Here is a 26,021-nt window from a genome sequence, read left to right as displayed (position 1 = left end):
TGTTGGGATTTAAACATTAGTAAAGTATTTAAGCTATTGTTTGCTTTTTTATATAATTGATTTGCATAACTTGTTTACCTGAGAAAATCTTCCAAATGTTTACACGTACATGCCTGCTTAATTGGGTATTTATTTGATGCAAAATCTCAGTTCCCCTGAAAGCAGAAAAGTAGCGAGTTTATGATTGTAGCCGTTGCCTCTTTAATAGTAGTTTTTACTGTTCCAACAGTGCACCTAATGAGCAAGATTTTTTTAAAGTATTTAATCGCTATTTCTTTTTATGTCCTCCTTTCCCTAAGTAATTAGAACCTTATTTTCTGTTTATGATGAAGATATACTATTTAGTTCCAAGGGATTTTTTTACTATGTTGTATTGCCAACTCACTGCATTTCTCAAGGTTTTCAGTGGCACATTAGTGCCACAGTAGTAGTTAAAGCAAATACCTGAATCTGTGATATCAGAGTGATCAGAAAAATGGATCCGATTGACATTTTAGGGGATCATAGCATTACAAATTTGAGAAAACTGCTCTTATTGGAATGACCTTGCACATTTTTTTTCTATACGTAGCTTTAAAAAACTTCTGGTATATCCTGAATATTAAGTATATTTCTCATCTTTGATTGAAAGATTGAATTTAACGTGTTTGAAAGTCGTACAAAAGTCAGCATTTAGTTCCCTTGGCTGGATGTCACAGTGGTGTGGGATTTTTTTTCACATGGTCTTTGTAGTGTTTGCATGGTTGACCTTGATGTCTCTTCCCAGACTCCAGTACATTGTAGAGCAGTGGTTCTCCACCTGTGGGTCGGGACCCCATTTGGGGTCGAACGACCATTTCACGGGGGTCGTCAAACAACGCAGTCGGCCATTTTTTCCCCCTTTTCCTTAGCTGTGCTACTCACTTTTATTCTATTGGCTTTTGAAAGCCAATAGAATAGACTCTCTTGAATAGAGTCTAATTCTATTGGCTTTCAAAAGCCAATAGGAATTGTCCAGGCTGTCTCTGCCCTGCTGAGCCCGCCAAAAGTCCCATTCTGCAAACGGTGCTGCACCAGTTGAGTAGTCCTCGACTTATGACTGGTTGAGTAGTCCTCGACTTATGACCGGTTGGGGGGGGTCGTGGCATTAAAAGCTTGAGAACCACTGTTGTAGAGCAACTGGCATGGCATATTACCGTTGTCCATTCTTATAATGTATCTCACCCATCTCGTACACCCAAATTCACACACACTGGCGTGAATGGAGAATGCGGGCATGGCCGATGCATCTAAGGTTACTTCCCACCCTGTTCACAGTGTACATTAGTCATAATGAAGAAAAAAACATTGACATCTTCAGATGAAGGGTTTGCGGTGGGAATGTTAAATGATAAATTCCGTGATAAAAAAATTACAAAGGCCGACTATAAACTAGATGTTGCAGGGCTACATTCTTTGTATCTCAGTTGGTCTTACTTTGTTCCATTTATCTGAAAATTGACCTTCCCACATAAGTTCATTAGAGATATTTCTTCGCCTCCAGTCAGCCAGCCATTCAATCCTTTCCCCTTAAAAAATAATAAAAATATAGATGGTATTTTGAAGGGTCTTGGGGGCTACACTCCCGTTTTGAAGAGACCGAGGTTGAGGACTTTTCCCAGCAAACATAGAAATGTTAGAATTTTTTTTAATGCAGTGGTTCTCAACCCTGGAGGGGGGGAGACAATGTAGTCAGCGAAGGCTTGAAGAAATGTCATGATTTAAATCTTGAGTTAAGTATTGGGGGTCTCTGGCCACAAAAGGTATTTAAAGGGAGTCTGTGGTGAAGAAAAGGTTTAATGAGTATTCAGGAATCTATTGAAAGGAACGTGTCTATGGAGATTCTCCGTCATCCAGGTCATGGTTGTCCCAAAGGTATTTTTCCAAAACGCAACTGGACTTCCTTGGGGTTTTTTTTTTTCCTTTGAAAACATTTTGCTTCTTATCCAAGAAGCTTCTTAAGTTCTGAAGAAAACAAAGGAACTGAAAGGAACCCCTGTTTAAACGCATCCGATGAGGAAAAACAGCTGCAGGCGAAGAGACATCCTGAGATGAAATGGAATGTGTGAATGATTTTGGGGAAAGAGGGTGAAGAGAAGCAGGAACAGTCAGAGGAAGAAATGTAGGAAGAACCCGCCCTAATGGATAAACCAGATAAGAGTGGTGGGCAGGAAGTTCGTGCTTTCAGACTGGTGGGATTCTGTTAATGTTGCCTTACAATAAAAGAGATAAAGCTCATCTAGTGTTTCCTATCTAGTTTACCTAGGATGATTGATATGAGGGGACCTTCAGAGGAGCTGTACAGTAGTGGCCAAAATTGTGGAAACTTTTGGGAAAAGTGTATTTTTGAGGTTTTGTCTAGAGAGCAAATCAGGTGTCGGCTTGTTTTATTTATTTATGAGACTTATATACCGCTTTAAGTGCAAGCACTCTCTAAGCGGTGTACACCAGTAAGCAATGTATATATATATATTTACATTGCCCCCAACAATCTGGGTCCTCATTTTACCTACCTCGGAAGGATGAAAGGCTGAGTCAACCTTGAGCCGGTGAGATTTGAACCGCTGACCTGCTGAACACAGTCAGCTAAAGTGGCCTGCAGTACTGCACTCTAACTGCTGCGCCACCTCGGCTCATCTTGGCAATGAGCCAATCAGATCACAGTAGGATTCAGTTATTGATGTCATGTATTGAAGCTGAGAGGAGGACATTTGTCAGTGGGTTATGTGATGGCTATCAAGTAGGTTGGGGTTTTTTGTGTTCTTTAGTGAGCTTGTAAAACAACATAAAATTAAAGTCACGGTGCAAAGAGTTGACTGGCTGCCCAGAAAGCGATATAAAATAGTATTATTAAGCGAACAAGGCTACAGTTATAAAGAAATTAGAAGAAAAATTGGTGGAAACTTAACCAAAGGTGGCATTTCTACTGTACACTTTTCCCAAAAGGTTTCCACAATTTTGGCCACTACTGTATATCCAATATGTATCTACCCTGTCTTTCTCAGTGCACAGCGATTGGGCTTTGTTGCTCATTTCTTCCTTTTTCTACATTTGCAGTTTACTTCGGAACCCCCTTACTTTTTGCTTCCCATAGTGATAGTCCCTTAAAGGCTAAGAGAGAAACCATCCAAGGGGAGGCTTCATCTGAGGGAGAGTTGAGGCCGAAACCTTGAAAGGGCAACCGAAACAGCAATCATGCCAATCAGATCTCAGAGGGGTCCCATGGTGTTTTCCCACCAGGAAAGCCACCAAAATGAGGGCTGGTTGCCCCCCCCCCCCCAAGTTTGGCCATGTTGCCCATCTTGCATCGTTCTTTTGCATTGGGCTTAATCTTCCCGTTTGAACCAGGGATGCTTAAATCTGGGTGAAGGTTCGTTCCCCGAGCTTGTGGGTTGGTTTCTGAATGTTTCGTTATCAGGCAAAGTAACATCTTCAGCAGAGTGTAGGGAGACGAACACTAACATCCCCTAAACTCCGCTGAAGATGTTACCTAGCCTGGTAATGAAATTTTTGGAAACCAATCCACAAGCTCGGAGAACGGACCTACGCCTGAGCTACAGATATTTGCCATTGCATTCTTAAAATGTCTTTAACGCGGTGGAGTCCCCAAGAGCCTCGATGGCTGAAAGCAATTTTTAATAGCTGGAGGATGCTGTGGGAGGAGTAGGGACCCTAAAGAAGAACACTGTGACCCACAAGGTGCTCAGATTGTGAGGGGCCGAGAAGGAGCTTTTTTCGGAGGCCCGATTGAGAGTATCGGACAGAGAGAGGACAACTTTGGGGATCGTCTCTGCTCCATTATGGTGTTTCCTTCAAGGTGAGTCTCATATCCCTTAGACCAGTGTTTCTCAACTTTGACAATTTTAAGGCATGTGGACTTCAACTCCCAGAATTCCACAGCCAGCATTGCTGGCTGTGGAATTCTGGGAGTTAAAGTCCACATGCCTTAAAATTGTCAAGGTTGAGAAACACTGCCTTAGACTTAGAGGAGCATCATTTTCTCCCTGGCCAGGAAAAGTGGTTTCTCGTGTTACTTATATCGGTTTACATCCCAGGATAAGAAGTAAGGGATGGAAAATTACCAAGGGGAGATCAAACTTAGAATTAAGAAGAAATTTCCTGACGGAACAAATTAGAAGACCTCCCAAAGTCCCTTCCAACTTTGCTATTCCATGCCTGTTCCATTCCATTCTATTCATAATCAGTGGAACAGCTTGCTTCCAGAAGTTGTGAGTGCTCCGACACTGGAAGTTTTCTAAACAACCATTTATCTAGGATGGTATAGCTTGAGCAAGGGGGTTAGACTAGAAGACCTCCAAGGTCCCTTCCAACGGTCTTATTCTCCCTTTTCCTGCCTTCTCCCATTCAGAGTGGGGAGGGGGGATGGATCTAGGGAGGGGGAGGAGCTGGGTGTAGGCACAAGTCTCACCAAAACGCCTCTTTGTGGCCTGCTAGAGCTTGGACTAGATGATGATGATGATGATGATGATAATAATAGTAAAGTTGGAAGGGACCTTGGAGGTCATCTAGTCCAACCCCCTGCTCAGGCAGGAAACCTTATACCATTTCAGACAAATGGCTGTCCAGTTTCTTCTTAAAAACTTCTGGTGTTGGAGCATTCACCACTTCTGGAAGCAGGATGTTCCACTGGTTAATTGTTCTAACTGTCAGGAAGTTTCTCCTTAGTTCCAGGTTGCTTCTCTCCTTGGTTAGTTTCCATCCCTTGCTTCTTGTCCTGCCTTCAGGCGCTTTGGAAAATAGCTTGACTCCCTCTTCTTTGGGGCAGCCCCTGAGATATTGGAACCCTGCTATCCTGCCCCCCCTCGTCCTTCTCTTCGTTAAACTAGACATACCCAATTCCAGCAGCCGTTCCTTATATGTTTTAGCCTCCAGTCCCCTAATCCAGATGACCTCTGGAGTTCCCGCCTCCTGGGAAGAACGGAGCGCGAAGCTAACCTTAGCATTACTAGGATATTAATACCACCCTAGTATTTCTTATCCAACCCTTTTGGGGTCTCCCTTCTCCAGAATTGATGCCGTCAGAAAAGCCAGTCACAAAAAATAGCTGGGAGGGGCATCTGGCCGCAGATCCGGCCCCCGCGCAGAGATTGGCCAGGAGGGCCATTTTAAGGCCCACCCACGTCCCTCCTTTCAAAGGCTCAAGGCTGGTGCCCGGAGGTGCCAGTGGGGGGCGCTCACCCGCTTTATTGCGCCTGCTCCGCCCCGTCTGCTTGGCTGGGGAGGAGCGGCTGTGTGAGTTGTGCCGTGGGAATTTGGCGGGGGAGGGTGACCGGGGCCGGGAGGAGGGGACCCCCCCACGACCCGGGGGGGGAGGACAATTGCCTCCTATTCCAACAGTAGGGGGAACCTCCCTGGTCGATTCTGCCAGGGAAGAAGAGACAGTGCGGCTCTCCCCCCCCCCCCCCAAATAGTACCCCGGATTCCCCGAAAGGGTTTGCGGGATTCCAGATCCCGAGGAGGGAGAAGGGAGACCCTTCCCCATCCTGCTCCAGCTGTGCATGCAAGAGATGTAACACTGGGGGGGGGGGGGAAGGGGAGAGAAAGAGTTGTGATGGTGGGGGTGGGGGAATAAAGGAACTATATGCTCCTATTGTGCGTAAACCAGGTTTGCTTTTCAAGATTTCTAACAAGGATCCGGGGAAAGGGGTCTGCCTGACTGGTACCCCTCCCCCTCCCTCTGCAAACGGTCCTATTTAAAGCATTGGGGGGGCGGGAGATTGGAAAGGACCAATTCTGTGCCTCAAATGAAATTGCCGGCGAGGCTGTAAGACCCCCATTATTTTTCCTGCTGTTCATAGAATTCAGCTGCACCTCTGCAGAAGACCTCTCCCCCCAAAAATGAAGGCTGGTCTCCAAGGGTGGTGAGAAGGGGACGAGACATAGGAAGCCTGAAACACTTTTTAATTTTGTCCCCTTCCCCCCCTCCCCCGCTCCAAACTGTCCCTTTGCCCTGAATTTGACAAAACAATCACGGTTTCTGAGCGAGAACAATTTGCGGATTCCTGAAGTTTCTTTCTTTTTTTTCCACCTCAGATGTAAAAGCTGGCGGCTTCCTTTAGAGCTGAATGGCTTGAAAATCATCTCGGGGGTTCTCTGTGCAACTCCGTCAGTTCTCAGGACTGAAAACAGATTGGAAAAAAAAACAAAAACCTTTGGAGATCTGGGAGATCTACAGGGCGCTTCTGGATCGTTGTTGGAGAAGAGGCTGGAAATGGATGCAACCTACCCAGCCTGGAACGAAATAGGAAGAGGTCCTTCTGCTGCTCATCCTAAGAGCTGTGGGGAGGTCTGGGCAGGACCAGGGCAGAAGATCCTGGAGGAAGCAGGACCAGGGCAGAAGATCCTGGAGGAAGCCCTCAGTTCTGAGATGCAGCGTTGGCGCTTCAGGAACAGCCCCTTTCAGAAGACCGAGGGGCCACGAGAACTTTGCAGCCACCTTCACCACCTTTGCTGGGGGTGGTTACAGCCCGAGAAGCACACCAAGGCTCAGATGTTGGACCGGGTGATCTTGGAGCAGTTTCTGGCCGTCCTGCCCAGGGAAATGCAGCGCTGGGTGCGGGAATGCCGACCAGAGACCAGTTGCCAGGCGGTGGCCCTAGCCGAAGGCTTTTTGTTGACCCAAGCAGAGAACGAGCAAGGAGGACACCAGGTGAGAGACACTCCTCTTGAGAAATATGGAGGGATCTTAATGTACTTGAAATCCTAAATGTCTCCCTAAGAATGTTGGAGATTAATAAGGCAATGAGAAGGTTTTGTTGTTAATTGCGAAGTCGTGTCCGACCCATCGCGATCCCATGGATAACGTTCCTCCAGGTCTTCCTGTCCTCTACCATCTTCTGGAGTCCATTTAAGTTCACACCTACTGCTTCAGTGACTCCATCCAGCCCCCTCCTTCTCTGTCGTCCCCTTCTTCTCTTGCCCTCCATCTTTCCCAGCATCAGGCTCTTCTCCAGTGAGTCCTTCCTTCTCCTTAGGTGGCCAAAGTATTTGAGTTTCAACTTCAGGATCTGGCCTTCTAAAGAGCAGTCAGGGTTGATCTCTTCTAGGACTGACCGGTTTGATCTCCTTGCAGTCCAAGGGACTCGCAGGAGTCTTCTCCAGCACCATAGTTCAAAGGCCTCAATTCTTTGGCGCTCAGCCTTTCAATGAGAAGGTTAGAGAACCTTATTAGCAACATTTGCTCCTGTGTTCTTCCAAATGGCATATTTGGAGCAATTCTCCCATCGTCCTCTTCCATTCCAAATTATGGACACAAAGGTCTAGCCAACATTGTGGGCAAGAAATGAAATCCCAGTTCTTGTCTCTTAACTTTGCTTCTTGGCCTATCCTTCAGGTTCTGAGGTCTTTGTTGGAGGTTGGCATCGACTGTCCTGAAGACGAGGTCCATCCTGTAAATCCCTCTCACAGTCCATGTTTCAGAAGGATTTCCAAGGAGGAAGGTCAATGTCAGGCCCCCTCAATAGGTAAGGAAAGATCCTTCTATTGGAGGTTTTCCACAGAGATTGTGTATCCTCCATTTTTTTTATCTTGTCATGTGTAGTCGTTGGACTTTCTAGAAGGTGATCCAGAATTAACTCTTCTTCTTCATACTTGAAGGCTTAGGACCAGGGGTGACATGATAGCAGTGTTCCAATATTTGAGGGACTGCCATGAGAGGGTCAACCTACTTTCCAAAGCACCTGAAGACAGGACCAGAAGCAGTGGATGGAAACTGATGGAGGAGAGAACCATCCTAGAAATAAAGAGGAATTTCCTGACAATTAGAACAATTAACCGGTGGACTGGATTACCTCCAAAAGTTGTAGGTGCTCCATCACTGGAGGTTTTCAAGAAAAGATTGGACAACCATTTGTCTGAAATTGTATAGGGCAGTGATGGCGAATCTTTTAGAGACCGAGTGCCCAAACTCAACCCAAAACTCACTTATGTATCGTCGGGTGCCGGGTAGGCGTGGCCCACTGGGTGGGTGTGGCCCATTGGGTGGGTGTGGCTGCGGTGGTAACGGCAGACTGGGTGGGACTAAAAAGTTCAATAAATCAATTCCAACTTTGCGAGATCTTTTTTTTCCCGTGGGAAGTTGAAATTGATTGAATCTATTTTTTTTTTTTTTTGGCACGCGGAGGCCTAAAGCGAAAAGGTTTTATAAAACCAAGCTGAAGCCTAGGACTGGGGCGACAATGCATGTGTCCACAGAGAGGGCTCTGAGTGCCACCTGTGGCACATGTGCCATACGTTTGCTACCACGGGTATAAGGTCTCCTCCTGAAACAGGAGTGTGGACTAGAAAACCTCCAAGGCTCCTTTCAACTCTTGTTATTCTAAAGTCTCACAAAGGAAATCTGTCCGGTCACTCCACATACTACCTTCCAGTGGAAAGGAAGGGAACAGAACCTTGAAGGTCTTCTAGCCCAGCCCCCTGCTCAAGGAGGAGAACCTATACCAGGGGTAGGCAACCTTGGCTCTTTTATGACTCGTGGACTTCAACTCCCAGAATTCCTGAGCCAGCATGGCTCAGCTTGGAAACCTCTCCTTTTCTCCTCAGCACGGATGGCTCAGGAATTCTGGGAGTTGAAGTCCACGAGTCATAAAAGAGCCAAGGTTGCCTACCCCTGACCTATACTATTGATCCCTGTTTGCAGAAAACAAACCCATTTAGGGATCTCCTGGGTTTCATTCTGGCTCCTCTATCCTGAGATACTTTTCTTTATTCTCAGAGATAAGAATAACTTAGGGCTTTTTTGATAGGTGATTTGGAGTAAATTCTCACACATTTCCCCGTTGGATTATCTCCAACACCACCTCTCCTTTCTGGCGTGTTCCTTCTCTTTCATTCTTGGGTCCAAAGACAGAGCCCATGAAATGCCACTGAAGACTGAGGTTAGGCTAGAGAAATGGGGGCGTTCTCCACAGTATAGGAAAAAGTCATGCCTTCAGACTACAAAAGGTGGAATTAATCCCTTTCCTGCTTCATCCATTCTCTCTCCTTCCCAGAGAACAAAATGGAGTCACCGTTGTTCATCAGTTGCTCTCTTTGTACTGGTGGAGCTGATAAAGCAGCTGGATCTCCAGCTCAGGTAGGAAAGAAAATATCTGGGGCTAATATAGGGGAGCAGGTGGAGACTGCTTTGGGGTCATTTGTGATCTCAGTGTATGATACTGCTATTCCAGAGCATTGTGGGACAGGGAAATTAGGATTCAAGTTAGTGGTCAGTCACACTCAGCCTGCCTCTCAAGGCTTTTTTGAAACAGACTGAATTCTTTAGTGGTTGAATACAGCTTACCTGAGAAAATCAGCTGTGGGCATCTTATTAATACCATGAAATTAGGAATACAGTTACTACACATATAACAATTTTGATAATCTTCAAGGAGAACCTGCCACTCTGCATTGCCTAGATCAGGGGTGGGAAACGATGGCCCTTCTATGACGTGTGGACTTCAACTCCCAGAATTCCTGAGTCAGCCATAAAGGGGCCATAGTTCCATCTCTGGCCTAGATGGAGACAGTGTTGTGTGTACCCTGTCCTTAAGAAGTAAGGAGATGGTTTTATTTATTCATCAAATTTCTACACTGCCCATCTCAGCTAAGTGACTCTGGGCAGTTCATAAAATAGTATAAAAACGTAATTAAAGAACAACATTAAAACAGTTAAAAACAGGGTTAAGATTTACATGTTAAAAGTTAAAAGAGTTTAAAAATTATCAAAGCTAAACGGTTAACCCTCAACTTGGCCCTCTCCCCTAGATCTTACCAGTCAAAATTCTTTAACCAATGAGATCTACAACGTGTCCTCCCAGCCTGACTTAGGTGGTATGGGTCGATTTGAGAAGCTGTTCCTCACATAACCTGATGCCACGAAGGGCTTTAAAAGTAACAACCAACACTGTGAATTGGACCCAGAAGCAAACTAACACCATTTCAGAGGTGTTGCATGTGCAACCCTAGAGGTACCCAGAATTGCTTGTGCCACTGCATTCTACACCACTTGCAGCTTTTAGATGTTCTTCAAGAGTAGCCTCCTGTTGAGCACATTGCAGTAGTCCATCTAGGAAATGACTAGGGCGTGAGTGACTGAAAGGAGGGCTTCTTGATCCAGGAAGAATTGTAACTTTGTGCACCTCCGAAGTTAAGCAGATGTCCTCTTAGACATGACTACATGACTCAGGAGGACACCCAGATTATATATTAGGTACGTGGTGGCAAACCTATGGCACCCGTGCCACAGGTGGCACTCAGAGCCCTTTCTGTGGGCACGCGCGCCGTCGCCTCAGTCCTGGGCCTTTAGCTCGGTTTTATAAAACCTTTTCACTTTAAGCCTCTGCCGCCGTGTGGAAAAAAAAAAGGGTTAATCAATCAATTTCAACTTCTTGCGGAAAAAAAAAGATCTTCAAAGTTGGAATTGATTGATTGAACTTTTTAGTCCCACCCAGTCTGCTGTTACTACCGCAGCCACACCCATCCAATGGGCCACGCCCACCCGGCACCCAACGATACATAAGTGGGTTTTGGGTTGCAGTTTGGGCACTTGGTCTCTAAAAGGTTTGCCATCACTGTATTAGGTCCTTCTGGGGCAGTGCAAGTCCATCCAAGCCAAAGATGTTAAACCCCCAGAGGTGGAAGCCCCTTCTATCCACAGCCACTCATCTTAACAGGTTCAGTTGAAGCCTATTGTCCCCCACCCAGACCCCCACAGCCTCCAAGCACCATGAGAGCACATCCATAACATCACTTACTTTACCCAGGAAAGAGATGTGCACTGGGTTATCATGCTGATGATACCTCATCCCATAGCTACAGAGAAAAAAAAACCCAGTGCATTAAGCCCCATGGCATTTTAGAAAGCAGGACCCACAGGTTGGACCTCTCACTCCCTATTGATTGGGATCGATGCCAGAGGAAGAAGATAAAGCAGCACAAAACCACTCATTCCCAACTCCCAGAGTCAACCCAAAAGGATACCGTGGTTCATGGTATCGAAAGTTGCCGAGAGGTCAAGAAGAACCACAATGGATGCACTATCCCTGTCCCACTCCTACTAGGGATCAACCAGAATCATTAATGTTGGTTCTGATGCTGTTCCTTCCTCGTTCAGGGTCCTGTGTCTTTTGAGGAGGTAGCTGTTCATTTCACCAGTGAAGAATGGTTGCTGCTGGATCCCAACCAGAAAGTCTTGCACCAAGAAGTTATGTTGGAGACATCTAGGATTGTGGCCTCTTTAGGTAAAGTTTCCTCTGAGGAAAATTAAGTCAGATTGAGGAGATCTAGATGGGGTTTTTTTGCAGCTTAGAAGATCTGTGCAGATCTTGTTAAAATGATGACATCTCCTTTGTCTTTTCCTCTTACATTACTTCTAGTCCATCTCTGCAGTTCTAAGTACCGAAATTTTAAATTAATAAATATTCATGTTGCCATTTACCCTGCTGCTCCCCTTGCAAATGCCAATGAATAGATACAGGCTAGAGACTGTCATGGGGAGAGCAAATTGAAGACTTTTCTGATTTCTTTTTCTTCCCCCTCAAGCAGTTGGTGATCAGGACACTGAAAATTACCCAGAGTCAGATGTGGTGCCATCACAAATAATCAAAATTGAAATAGAAGGAGACACATCTGCAGATAAGTGTGGAAAAAGGAGATATGAGGAAAACCCATCTTATAATTGGAAAGAAAAATCCATTCTTGATTGCACAGAAACGGATAATTTCCTGACCCAACATGATTGTAAAGAAAGCAGAATGGGAAAGTGGCAAGGAAGTGGTGAAATATTTCAAGCAAAACCCAACTATAGCAATCAGTGCAATATTGGAAAGACCTTCAGCAATAACAGTAACATTACTCCCCATAAAATGATCCATGCAAGGGAGAAGCCCTATAAATGTGTGGACTGTGGAAAGAGCTTTCGGTGGAGAGGTAATCTAACTACCCATAAAAAGATCCATTCACGGGGAAAACCCTATAAGTGCATAGACTGTGGAAAAAGCTTTAGCATGAACAGTTCCTTTACTTCTCATAAAAGGATCCATACAGGAGAGAAACCCTTTCAGTGCACAGTGTGTGGAAAGAGCTTCAGTTTGAACAGGTGTCTTATTTCTCATAAAAGGATCCATTCAGGATTAAAACTTTATATATGTAATGAATGTGGGAAAAGTTTTATTTTAAGCAGCTCCCTTACTAATCACATCGGTACCCATAGCAGAGAGAAACTATATCACTGTACTGACTGTGGGAAAAGCTTCAGGTGGAAAAGTCACCTTACTTCCCATGAAAGGATGCATACAGGGGAAAAACCATATGAATGTAAGGACTGTGGAAAAAGTTTCAGTATGAACAGTTCTCTTACTTCTCATAAAAAGATCCATACAGGAGAGAAACCCTATCAATGCATATTGTGTGGGAAGAACTTCCGGTTGAAAGGTCATCTTACTTCTCATAAAAGGATGCACACGGGGGAAAAACCCTATCAATGCATGGACTGTGGAAAGAGCTTCAGTATGAGCAGTTCCCTTACTTCGCATAAAAGGATCCATACAGGAGAGAAACCCTATCAATGTTTGGAATGCGGGAAGAGCTTCAGCAAAAGCAGTATTCTTAATTCCCATAAAAGGATCCACACAGGAGAGAAACCCTATAAATGCCTGGATTGTGGAAAGAGCTTTAACAACAGGAATCACCTAACCTCCCATAAAAGGATCCACACAGGAGAGAAACCCTTTAAGTGCACAGAGTGTGGAAAGAGCTTCAGTTATAGTGATTCCCTTACTTCTCATAAAAGGATTCATACAGGAGAAAAACCCTACAAGTGCATGGAGTGTGGAAAGTCCTTTATTCAAAGCAGTCACCTTAATTCCCATAACAGAATGCACACTGGGGAGAAACCATACAAATGTATGGAGTGTGGAAGGAGCTTCAGCAGCAGCAGTTCCCTTATTTGCCATAAAAGGATCCATTCAGGGTTGAAACCTTATATATGCAAGGAATGTGGGAAGAGTTTTATTTCAAGCAGCTCCCTTACTAACCATATTGGCATCCACATAGCTGAGAAACTGTATCAATGTACAGAGTGTGTGAAAAGTTTCAGGTGGAAAAGTCAACTTATTACCCATAGGAGAATACATACAGGAGAAAAACCCTATCAGTGCAAGGATTGTGGGAAAAGTTTCAGTCTGAACAGTTCCCTTACTTCTCATAAAAGGATCCATACGGGAGAGAAACCGTATAAATGCATAGAGTGTGGAAAGAGCTTCAGCAAAAGCTGTAACCTTACCTCCCATATAAGGATCCACACAGGAGAGAAACCCTATCAATGTACGGAGTGTGGAAAGAATTTCAGTTTGAACAGTTCCCTTACTTCTCACAAAAAGATCCACACAGGAGAAAAAAAATATATACATTAATGATGTGTGGAAAGAACTTAATGTGAAACAATCAACTTATTTTCCCTAAAAGGACCCATGTGGGAAAGATGCCTTTAGTGATTGAAGTAATTCCTGTGAAAGAATCCAATGTGATATCAAACACACGCGCTGTACAGTAAGGGCATAAAATGCAGAGAACTTAATCAAGAATTTTGAACTGATTTCTCTTAAAAGGCACCATTGGAAGGAAATAGGATGTAAGCAAAGTAGTTTGTGAAGAATTTCAAAGTTTTTTTTTATTGTTCCTTTGAGGTAGTTTTTTTGCAGGATTTTTTTTTGCAAAGTTTTTGGAAGTGGTTTGCCATTATTACCATCACAGGGTTGAGAAAAAGTGACTGGCCTAAGATACTCCAGCTGGCTTTGTGCCTAAGGTGAGAGTTCCCTTAGCCCCACATGGGAGAAATATGTGTCTGGAAGAGAAATTATAGAGCAGGAGTCTTACACTCCATGAAAGGAGAAACTATATAAAAGTAAGAAATTTAGTAAGAATTTCAATACAAGGTGCTCTCTTATTTCCCAGAAAAAGTTTCCTGCAGGAGAGACAGTACAGTATGAATGTATGAAATACAGAGAATCACCTTGTTAATCTGTCTTACTTCCCAGAAAAGGATCCACTTTAAGGATATAGGAGTACAAGGATCCTGTGAAAAAAGTTAAGGAAATCTTCCTTCGTTTGGAGGATCACCACAGAAAAAAATGAATAAATACATGGAGAGCTGCCAGGATATATATCTTAGTTCCAGAGGTATTACCCTAGTGACTAGTCAGTTAGGTCCAGCTCATAAGAATCTGTTATTAAATTGCCCCATTTGTTATATCAAAATCTCTGCCTGGTCATGTGTGTTTATCTAGGCGGAAGCAACATCTGGACCAAGTCTGGGATCAGGCTCCAGGCTTTGTGGAAAGCTGACATGTGTAAGCAAAAGCGGGGGAAAACATTTGTGCACATTTTAGATGTAACTACTGAAAACACCTGCCTTTCTTAAACAAGTAGCAAAGTATTAAAACCTTTTTTTAAATCAGTGAAAATCTCTCCCGAATGTTTATAGGACTGTTTAGCTAAGGATCTCTGGTTGCAAAATCACATTAATCCTGCTGAAAACAGACATGCAGTCAGTACATTTATGATTGCAGCTGTAGCCTCTTTACTTTGAAAATGGTTTTATCGATTCCAGTGTACCATATGAGCAATATTTTTTTAATAAAGGAGAAAGTTCAATTGAACTGTTTCTCTTTATGTCTTCAGTTCTCAGTTCTATCATGAAGAAATAACATTCAGCTGAAAGTGAATTCTTCATCGTTTTTTCCCCATTATATTCCAGAACTACTGTTTCTCAAGGTTTTTGATGTCACTTTAGTGCCTCTGGCAGATTCGTGAATTTGCGATATCAAGATGATCAGAAAGGTCAATCCTATATGAAGTTTTAGACTTAGAGGATCATGCCATTACAAATTTGAGAATGTCTGGCATGATTTTGACTCTTTTAATCTTAAGGTAGATTTTTTTTAAAAAAAACCTTTCAGTATATCCTGAGTATTAACAATATTCCTCTTTTGAAGGGTTAGTATAGTAAATTATTCAGAACAGTTGTGGAGTGTAAATGTTGCCCCTAGTTAATATACACCAAAGGAAGCTAAAAGAAAAAAGTTTAATATGTTGGAAAATCTTTAGTGAGGGGAGCAGAATGGGATTGGCCTACAACAGGCATGTCAAACTGCCAGCCCATGGGCCAGATGCACCACGCCAAAACTGCACCCATCCCATTGCTGGCAATGGGGGAAAAGTCCCAGTACATCACATTACATGACATTGTGAGTTTGACATGCCTGGTCTAGAAAGTTGTAGAAAGAGGTAGAATGATTTCAGATCTGACTTGTTTCAAAGAATTCATACTGCACAGAAAATGATGCATAGAAATCCATGGAATATGAGAAAGGCATTAGCAAACAGATCTACCTATAAACAAAGCAACAAAGTCTATAAAACATGGAAACTCTTCTCTTATATAAATGTATGGCATTTGTTAGGAACTTTCATATTTGTGTCATTTTAACATACAGAGAAAAAACGTGGCATTTAAAATGGTTATGTTAATCAACAGGTGGGAGGGTTGAAGGAAGGGGGATTGACAGGAATGGATGACGTAGGGCAGGACGGGCAGATTAGAGATAGAGGAGAATTGGTGAAAGAAAGGGTAATGGGAATGAATGATGTAATAGAGCAGTGTTTCCCAAACTTGACAATTTTAAGGCATGTGGACTTCAACTCCCAGAATTCCACAGCCAGCGGGTGGGGGGGGGAGAAGTGTTGAGGGAGCAAAGAAGGACAGGAATGGATCGGGCAGGACAGGAACAGCAGGGGGATTGGCAGATTGAGGGGGTAGACCAACTACCTGAGAGAGGAAGGTTGATAGGAAGGCAGGATGGGAAACAGGAACAGCAGGGAGATCGACAGAAGAGGAGGAGAGATAATTTGGAGAAGGGAAGAGTGATAGGAGAGGATGATATATATATATATATATATATATACACACACACACACATTAAAAATAAAAGTAAAAATAGGACTCTTGGGAATATCCATACTATTAAAACAATGATCACCAAGAAAATGCTTTAAGAGAATAAAATTACATACACACACAGGTAAAAAAAGGATATATGCAATGTTATCTTCATTTTAGATGTCAAAAGGGTCTCTCTGTCTCTCTTTCTCCCTCCCTCTCTATCTGCCCTTGGTCTGCCACTCCTCTTCCCCCACTCTCTTTCTCTCTCTCTTTCCTCTCTCTCTCTCCCTCCCCCCCTCTCTTTCTCCCCTCCCCTCCTATCTGCTGCTTACCTGGCAAGCTTCAAGCTGTTGTCCAACAAGCTCAGGGGTAAGCAACCTCATCTCTTTTATGACTCATGGACTTCAACTCCCAGAATTCCTGAGTCAGCCTAGCTGGGCTAGCTAGCTCTCTCCTGCCCTTCCTGCTTCCTGCAGAGACGCAGCAAAGGGAGGAGCCTCGCCCAAAAAGCTTTTCTGCTCCTCGGAGAACACTGTGAGTGCACAATCTTTTACAAATATACACACACACAAAAAACCAACACAAAGAGAGAGAGAGAGAGAGAGAGAGAGAGAGAGAGAAGCAGGCAAGCGCAATTGCCTCTCTCTGTCTCTGTCTCTCTCTGCAAAGGCAGAGGAGGCTGGGAGCCACAGGGGAAGGCTCAAAGAGCCGCATGCAGCTCTGGAGCCGCAGGTTGCCGACCTGTGATCTAGCCGCTTTCTCATGATGTGCTCTGCATATAAGTTAAATAGGCAGGGCGATAGAATACAGCCTTGCCGGACTCCTTTCCCAATTTTGAACCAATCAGTGGTTCCATGTCCAGTTCTCACTGTTGCTTCTTGACCCACATATAGGTTTCTCAAGAGATGTATACTGAGAGTCGTTATTTGAACTTTCAGAACTTTCTTTTCTGGGCTGTAAGGAGGTTTATAAAAGATAAAGAACGAAGACACCCCTGACTCCAGCTTAGCCTTTTAAGAGCTGCATCCAGGCCGGTTTCAGATTGCATTTTAGAAGTAGTTTTGATTCTGCCTCTTCCCAGCTTTTTCAAATTTTTTGTCTAGGAAAGAGATAAAAGGGTTAGTGGTTCTTCTTCCCGTGACTAACCAATAGTAAACCTACTTACCTGAGAAAGACAGATAAGGGCATCTGGACTTGCCACTTGGTTAAATCCAATTTACCAAACCTAATAATATCAAATCTTTCAAGAGATAGGAATACAATTCATAACTAACAACTTTAACAATCTTTGCTGCCCTATACCACTTAGATGGAGAGGGCATTGTATGTAACTTCTTGAGAGATCAGGATGATTTTATGACATATGTTGAGACCAGCTTGGGAAATGCCCACTTAAGAATTATAACTCTTTTTAGGATTTGGAAATTAAAGAAGATCATGCAAATTCTATTGAGTTTGCAGCATCCAATCTGAGTCAGTCACCGGGACCTGAGATTTATTCCTACAAGCTTCAGGACTTGTACTGGAGCCCATCCTGAGGGAACTTTTCTCTCTCCTGAATGTGCGCACTGGACTTAGCATAGAACAGTCTAGTGCAGTGGTTCTCAACCTTTTTAATGCCGCGACCCCCAACCGGTCGTAAGTCGAGGACTACTCAACCAGTCGTAAGTCGAGGACTACTCAATTGGTGCAGCACTGTTTGCAGAATGGGACTTTTGGCGGGCTCAGCAGGGCAGAGACAGCCTGGACAATTCCTATTGGCTTTTGAAAGCCAATAAAATTAGACTCTATTCAAGAGAGTCTATTCTATTGGCTTTCAAAAGCCAATAGAATAAAAGGGAGTAGCACAGCTAAGGAAAAGGGGAAAAAAATGGTGGACTGCATTGTTTGACGATGGGGTCCCGACCCACAGGTTGAGAACCACTGGTCTAGTGCATGTATTCTGGAGAATGAGATCTTCCAGCACGAGTTTGAGAGCTTGGAACAATAAATTCTGGTCCCGATGACTGACTCAGATTGGATCCTACAACATTATCTGGGACATATATATTTGCCTTTATTCTTTTTTTTATTATTTATTATTTATTTTTAACCAACAAGACAAAACAAAACAAAGCAAAACATAACATACATACACACACAATATATACTCCTCCTTTTTTTTACAGCAATTGCGTAACGGATATCTATTATTTACATTTCCCCCCTTATTCTTCTTTAGAATATTTGTCCTTATAGCCCCGTTATTTCTTATTTACATTTTTCTTCCTTCATGTTCTACTTCTTACTAAGAATAATTCATATTATTATTATACATTATTATACACATTTTTTCACTTTTGACCTTTCCATATTTTTTCTCCTCTATTATTTCTAGTCTCCAACCAGACATACAACTTGTTCCATGTTATATAATACTCTGTGTCTTCCTTTTCTTTTATCTCTTTTGTTAATTTGTCCATCTCAGCACAGTCCAGGATTTTTCTTATTACTTCTTCCTCTGATGGTATATTTTCATTTTTCCAGCACTGTGCATATGCTATTCTTGCCGCCATTATTATATGTAAAATTAAGTACCATATTTCTTTACTATATTTTCTGTTTAAAATACCCAACAAAAAGATCTCTGGTTTCCAGTCTAAGGGTTGGTCTATTATTTCTTCGATCCATTTTCTTATTGTAGACCAGTATTTTTTTGCAACTGGGCATGTCCACCATAAATGATAATATGTTCCATATACTTTTTTACATTTCCAGCATGTTGGCGAATTGTTCTGGAACATCTTGGCAAGCTTTGCTGGTGGAAGATGCCAACTGTAAAACATCTTCAGCTGGTTTTCCTTGAATGCCGCCAACATAGTCAATTTTATATTTATTTCCCATATTTTCCCCATTTCTCCAATTCTATATTATATCCGAAATTTTTTGCCCATCTAATCATTGTGTCTTTGACAACCTTGTCTTCCATTTTATATCTCAATAGGTATTTGTATAAATTGCTAATTAATTTTATTTCTGTTCCATGTATAATTTTATCCAATTCTTGCGGCTCTTTTTTGGATTTCATATAATTTTTTGTCCTTTGTATATTTAGATTGAATTTGTGTAAATGTCCACCAATCAATCTCTTTGCCAATGTCTTGTTCCAATTCTTATTTTGTTTTCAAATTTCCCTGTTCATTTACTAATTCCTTGTATCTAATTATCTTATTTATATCCAATAGGTTTGGGTATTTCAGAGCTTCTGTTGGGGATAACCACATTGGAATTCTTATATAATGTTTTTGTTTTATTTTTTCCCAAGTCTGTAGCAATGCATTCCTAACTATGTGTCTTTGAAAGTATCTGTGTATTTTATGTTTTTCATCCCATAGGAATGCATGCCATCCTGCTTGCAAGTCATGTCCTTCTATTGTTAAAACTCTAGTATTTCTCAAATCCATCCAATCTTTTAGCCAAGTTAAGCTCGATGCTTGGTAGTATATTTCCCATTCTGGTAACGCCAATCCCCCTTTATCTTTCATATCTTGCAAGAGTTTTAATTTAATCCTGGTTTTTTCCTTTGCCATATAAATTTAGTGACCAATTTATTTAATTCTTGAAAGAATGTTTTCCCTAATTTTATTGGAATAACCTGGAACAGAAATAATATTTTTGGCAATACATTCATTTTGACCGTAGCGGTCCTCCCTAAAAATGAAATTTGCAAATTTTCCCAATTTTCTAAATCTTTTTTTATCTGGTGTAATATTTTATCATAATTGTCCTCCTTAATCGAGGAACATTTCGCTGTAAGCCAGATCCCTAAATATTTTATTTTCTTGGTTATACTTATCTTTGTTTTATCTTCCAATTCCCTTTCCTGTGCCTTTGTAAGATTTTTTGTTATTAATTTGGATTTATTCTTATTAATCTTAAGTCGGGCTACCTCACCAAATTCTTCTATTTTTTGAATCAATTTAAAGCCGGTTTCTAATGGATCTTCCAAAATAAATACCAAATCATCAGCAAAGGCCTGGACCTTATATTCTTCCTTTTTAATTTTTAAACCCTTTATTTCTTGGTCTTCTCTGATTTTTGTAAGGAGTATTTCTAATGACAAAATAAATAGAAGAGGGGAAAGTGGGCATCCTTGTCTTACTCCTTTGGTTATATCAATTTTTTCTGTCATTTCCTCATTTATAATTACCCTAGCTGTTTGTTTAGTATATATTTTCTCAACTATCTTTCCAAATTTTGTCCCAAAATCCATATAGTACAATTGTGTTATAATAAAATTCCAATTCAAATTATCAAATGCCTTCTGGTATTTGCCTTTATTCTATTGAGTCTGATCACAAGGATTCTTCCTTGTTCAGGGTCCTGTGTCCTTTGAAGAGGTGGCCATTCATCTCACGAGTGAAGAGTGGTTGCTGTTGGATCCCAGCCAAAAAGCCCTGCACCAAGAAGTCCTGTTGGAAATGTCTAGGATCGTGACCTCTTTAGGTAAAGGTTCCTGTGGAGAAAAGTTTGAGGATTGAGGAGTTAATGAAGAGTTTATTTACAGCTTAGGAGATCTGTGCAGATTTTGTTGAAGTGATTTCTGATCTTTTCTTTTTTTAATCTTATATTAATTCCAGTTCTCTTACATAGTGTTCTAAGTACTAGAACCAGTCTGATAACCAGTCAGTCTAGAAAGGCTTGATATGCAGTCTTGGGATGTTGTTTGGGCCCTGTGTTAATACTGCAGAGGTGCTGGGAACATAATCAAGGATATTTTTGCTTATTTCACTTGTCCTAATCAATTAGAACAATTAATCAATGGAAATGTTTACCTCATGGAGTTGCGGGTACTCTATCACTGGAGGTTTTCAAAAATAGACTGGACAACCATTTGACAGAGATGGTATAAGGCCTTCTGCCTTGAGCAGGGCTTTGAACTAGAACAGTGTCTTTCAACCTTTTCTTCACTACATACCCCCTTTAAATATCTTTTGTGACCACGGTCCCGGACCACCCAAAAGTTAACTCAAGATTTAACACACTAGACCGTTCTTTTCCTTGCAGATGTCCATGAATAGATGCAGGCTAGGGACTGGCATAGGGATAGTGAACTATATGTTGTCAAGTTTTTGATTTCTTTTTCTTCCTCCTCAAGGAGTTGATGAGCAGAAGAATGAAAATTTCCCAGAGTGCAGTATAGTGCCATCACAAATTATCAAAATTGAAATACCAGAAGAGACATGCACAAATAAGTGGGAAAGGAGATATGAGAAAAACCAATCTTGCAATTGGAGAGAAAGATACGTTCTCCAATGTGCAGAAATAGATCACTTCCTGACCGCAACGTAATTCTAAAGGAAGCAGCACAGGAAATTTTCATAGAAGGGGAAAAAGTTTCAAAGTAAAATGTAACTTTAGTAATAACTGCAAAATTGAAAAGAGCTTCAGTAGTAATAATATTTTACCCGGTAGAGTGAGCTATGCAACGGAGAAGCCATATAAATGTGTGAACTGTGGAAAGAGCTTTAGATGGACTATTAATTTAACTACTGATAAAAAGATCCATCCAGTAGAAAAGCCCTATAAGTGCATAGACTGTGGAAAAAGCTTCAGTATGAAGAGTTGCCATATTCCTCATAAAAGGATCCATAAGAGAAAGAAACCCTATCAATGCATAGAGTGTGGGAAGAACTTCACCACAAGCAGTAACCCTAGTTCCCATAGTACAATCCACACAAGGGATAAAAAATATGCATGCATGATGTGTGGAAAGAACTTCAGGTCAAGAAAACAACTTACTTCACATAAAAGGAGGATGCATGCCACAGAGAAACCCTATAAGTGCCTGGACTGTGGAAAAAGGTTCAGTATGAAGAGTCTCCTTGATTCTCATAAAAAGGTCCATCCTGTAGAAAAACCCTATCAATGCATAGAATGTGGGAAGAACTTCTGCACAAGGCATGATCTTACTTCATATAAAAGGTTCACACAGGAGAGAAACCGTTTCAGTGTATAGAATGTGGAAAGACTTTCAGTCACAACAGTGCCCTTACTTCTCATAAGAGGATCCACACAGGAGAGAAACCATTTCAGTGTATAGAATGTGGAAAGACTTTCAGTCACAACAGTTCCCTTATTTATCATAAGATTCACACAGGAGAGAAACCGTTTCAGTGTATAGAATGTGGAAAGACTTTCAGTCACAACAGTTCCCTTATTTATCATAAGATTCACACAGGAGAGAAACCGTTTCAGTGTATAGAATGTGGAAAGACTTTCAGTCACAACAGTTCCCTTCTCATAAGAGGATCCACACAGGAGAGAAACCGTTTCAGTGTATAGAATGTGGAAAGAACTTCAGCACAAGCAGTAACCTTAGTTCCCATAAAAATATCCACACAGGAGAGAAACCCCATCAATGCATAGAATGTGGGAAGAACTTCTGCACAAGGTATGATCTTACTTCACATAAAAGGGTTCACACAGGAGAGAAACCATTTCAGTGTATAGAATGTGGAAAGACTTTCAGTCACAACAGTTCCCTTACTTATCATAAGAGGATCCACACAGGTGAGACCTATCAATGCATGTAGTGTGGAAAGAATTTCAGGAAAAATAGTGACTTTATTTCCCATAAAAGGGTTCACATAGAGGAGCAACTAGAGGTAGTTCTTGAATTGCAACCATAATGGAGTCGGCCCATCATAGTTGGTGAGTTGGTCATGTATCAACCCGATTTTACAACTCTTTTTTGCAGTGGTCATTAAGCAAATCACTATAGTCATTAAGTGAATGATTAAGCAAATGCCAGTTTTTCAGTGAACAGAGTTCACTATGGGTGCAGTTTTGCGGAAAAACTGGCATCTCGGGTTTTTAGCAAAGTCTTCATAAAATGCAGTAACATGACAATGGGACACTGCAAATGGCTGCAAATGGAATTTGCAAACTTGGTTCAAGCACCCAACATGTAGTCAATTGAGCCTGGGAGCCCCTAAAAATAAGAATTTCAAATCTGTTGAGTCCTTGGCGGGAAGCAGACACGAGAAGCAGTTGAAGTTCTCAGTTTCCTTTATTCTGCGTTCAGCTTACAAGTAGATGGCTTCAGTAGCTCCCAAAACCTCCCAGCTTCTTATATAGACGTTTCCCGGGTAAATGCGATACTTTTCCCGCGTCAGCACCCGCGCATGCGCACGGCGCTGGCGACAGCCTGTCTGGTCCCGGGCAGCTTTGCACCTGCCCTGGACTGCCTGCAAACGCCCGAGCCGTTTGCAAGGCTCGGGACATAACACCCCTTTCCCCCGGGCTAAAACTACTACCAACATATAATCATTTATTTTATGCAGTGTTCTGCTTCTCAGTGCTCCTATCGTTACCTGGCTTTTGTTTAGCCAGCAATGTTATGTAATCCTCTCAGTATTTAGGAGACTTCTTTGCTCTCTGTGACCTTCTCAGCTCTGGATTACTAGCATGAGTTCCCTGACTGGAGGGAGATGTGAGCCTGTTCTCCTTATTTTGCCTTGGTGCCTTCCAAGGACTGTGCCCCTATGCCTGGCCTGCTTGCTTGCCCACCGGGCTCGTCAGGCCAGGGCTTCTGTCACTTTGTGACCTGGTTGACCTGCCTAGCTGTAGACCCTCGGGCCCCTTGAAGTGATAGCCACTGCTGGGCGTCTCTGTTGAACCTCCTAGGTACGTCCAAGACCTGTCAGGAGGCTGACCATTCCCTGAACCCCGTTCTGTGTCCGGGCTTGTGTGGGTTCCTGTACTTTCCCAAAACTCAGTTACTCCCTGATTTGGGCTAGAGGTGTTGGAGTCGGGACTTGGTTCCTCGACCACCTCCCTGTATGTTTGACCCCCTGTAGAATTTGGGGTAAGGTCAGGCCAACCTTGGGGATTGTGTGCCAGCTCTCTTGCGGGGAATGATTTGTTGGGATGCCCCCGGGTATCCTCCGTGACTGGAGGGCTGTGTGATGTGTGTGGAAAGTGAGTATGCCCTCGGGGTGATTCTCTGGCTGGAGTAGGCGTGGATGCCTGGTAATTAGGTAGGCTCATAGAATTCTTGTTCGGAGCTCTCGCGGAACCCTGGGATGGGCCGTTTGTAGCTCCATCAGTGGAGATGGGCAGCAGCTCGTGCCCTTCCCTTTGCTCCAAAGGGTCCCTCCCCCCCTGGAAAAGACCCAGGAGTCTCATCTGAAAAGTCCCGCCGAGGGCGGAGTTGGTCGATGTGCCGACGCAGGACACGACCGTTGGCCAGGGCTACCTCGTAGGAGAGAGGACCTGTGACCCTGGAAATAGAAGCGGGGACCCATGTATGACCAGGCCTGTAATTGCGAGCCCAAACCGGGGCACCCACAAGTAATTGTCTAGGTGCCCAAGGATGTGAGGTAGATGAAGGCAGTCTGTCCGGATGCAACCGGTCAAGTTTAGTAGTAAGTTGACGCCCCCAACGAAGTTCAGCTGGGCTTCTCCCTGTAGAAGTGGACGGTGTGGTGCGATCAGAAAGGAGAAAGTCAGCCAACCTGTGATGCCAGTCCCCGTAGGTGAGTCTTTTCAATGCGTCCTTTGTGATGCGCACCATACGTTCAGCCATACCGTTGGTGGACGGGTGGAAGGGTGCAGACGTGGCATGACGAATCATTTTTGCCTGTAAGAAAGCTTGGAATTCGGAGGAAGTGAATTGAGGGCCGTTGTCGGACACAATGACATCTGGCAGCCCGTGTGCAGCAAAAATCCCCCTCAGTACCTGAATAGTCTTTGCAGTGGTGGTGGATGAGACAGGTACAACCTCAAGCCATTTCGAATGGCTGTCAACAAGGCCCAAGAAGAACTGGCCCTGAAAGGGTCCAGCGTAGTCAATGTGCACCCTAGACCATGGGGACTGTGTTTCCTCCCATCTATGCACGGGAGCTTGGGGCATCTCTGGGCTAGATCGTTGGCACAGGTGGCATGCATGCACCTTAGCCTCAATATCTTTATCTAAACCAGGCCACCACAAGTGGCTGCGCGCAAGAGCCTTCATACGAACAATGCCAGGATGACCCTCGTGGAGGGATTCCAAGACCTTAGTCCTCATTGAGGTGGGAATGACAACTCTGTTTCCCCAAAGCAGACAACCCTGAGAAAGGGACAGCTCGTTCCTTTTGGACCAGAAACTCTGAAACTCAGGACTAGGGCAGTGCTCAGGCCAACCAGACAAAACCCAGGAACGGACACGTGAAAGTGTGTGATCTGTACCTGTTTCAGCGGCAACATCCCTGGCACCAAGAGGGAGCTCGGGCAAGGCTTGGATTGATAGAATGTTAACAGCTGGCGCAGGGTCAGCTTCTACTACTGGCAGAGGCAATCTACTGAGGCCATCAGCATGGCCCATTTCTTTCCCAGGCTTGTGGAGTAAAGAAAAATCATATGCAGACAGAAAAATAGACCATCTAAGCATTCTAGGGGAAATGATTTGGGGAGTCTGCTTACGTGTGGTAAACAGTCCCAGCAGAGGCTTATGGTCAGTGAAGACCGTGAAGTGCCTGCCATATAGAAAGTCATGGAATTTTTTAATTCCAGCAACAACAGCCAAAGCCTCCCTGTCTATCTGAGCGTAGTTGCGCTCAGCAGAAGACAATGTTCTGGAGTAATATGCAACAGGAACCTGAGTTCCATCAGACCTGAGGTGGCTCAGGACAGCTCCAACCCCGTAAGGGGACGCAGCACAAGCGATGCACACAGGAAGGGACTCGTTGAAATGTGCAAGTACACTGTTAGAAGTGAGCAAAGCCTTGACTTTGTTAAAACAACCCTCATGCGTTTGTGACCACTGCCACACTGCTTGCTTGTTTAGTAGCCTGTGAAGAGGCTCAGCTACACTAGCTTTTTGTGGAAGAAAAGAATTGTAGAAATTCAGGAGGCCCAGGAAGGCCTGAAGTTCGGCCTTGGACTTTGGCCTAGGTGCTTCTAAAATAGCAGTTAGTTTGGATTCAGCAGGGTGAATCCCAGCAGCATCATCATCAACAGGCAGCTGTTGATACGCTTGAGCTAGGTCAAGCTTTGCAAAAACGCGCCCCCCCCCTTGAGGGAGGCCAGAATATGACTG

At 43.3% G+C, this 26,021-nt stretch overlaps 2 protein-coding genes across 3 annotated transcripts; both read left to right on the top strand.

Moving 5' to 3' along the window:
* The first annotated feature begins 5,223 nt into the window (after window positions 1-5,223).
* On the top strand, window positions 5,224-14,675 carry LOC120301588 (zinc finger protein 883-like). Of its 2 annotated transcripts, XM_039329025.1 has the most exons (6): window positions 5,224-5,271; window positions 6,073-6,688; window positions 7,373-7,502; window positions 9,030-9,112; window positions 11,132-11,258; window positions 11,563-14,675. In XM_039329025.1, exons 2-6 carry the CDS (start codon window positions 6,251-6,253, stop codon window positions 13,428-13,430), a joined length of 2,646 nt encoding a protein of 881 aa, XP_039184959.1. In that variant the 5' UTR covers window positions 5,224-5,271; window positions 6,073-6,250; the 3' UTR covers window positions 13,431-14,675. The 2 variants fall into 2 exon arrangements, with proteins under 2 accessions (XP_039184959.1, XP_039184960.1); XM_039329026.1 differs by lacking the exons at window positions 5,224-5,271; window positions 6,073-6,688; window positions 9,030-9,112 and having other exon boundaries at window positions 7,421-7,502.
* Window positions 14,676-21,950: 7,275 nt separating this feature from the next.
* On the top strand, window positions 21,951-22,633 carry LOC120301600 (zinc finger protein 664-like). Its single transcript, XM_039329048.1, has one exon. It carries the CDS (start codon window positions 22,204-22,206, stop codon window positions 22,531-22,533), a length of 330 nt encoding a protein of 109 aa, XP_039184982.1. The 5' UTR covers window positions 21,951-22,203; the 3' UTR covers window positions 22,534-22,633.
* The last annotated feature ends 3,388 nt before the right edge of the window (window positions 22,634-26,021 follow it).

The sequence above is a fragment of the Crotalus tigris genome, unplaced genomic scaffold (genome assembly GCF_016545835.1).
Source record: "Crotalus tigris isolate CLP2741 ecotype Arizona unplaced genomic scaffold, ASM1654583v1 scf7180000024386.1433019, whole genome shotgun sequence".
NCBI lineage: Eukaryota > Metazoa > Chordata > Lepidosauria > Squamata > Viperidae > Crotalus > Crotalus tigris.
This window is presented reverse-complemented; position numbering and strand designations above follow the sequence as displayed.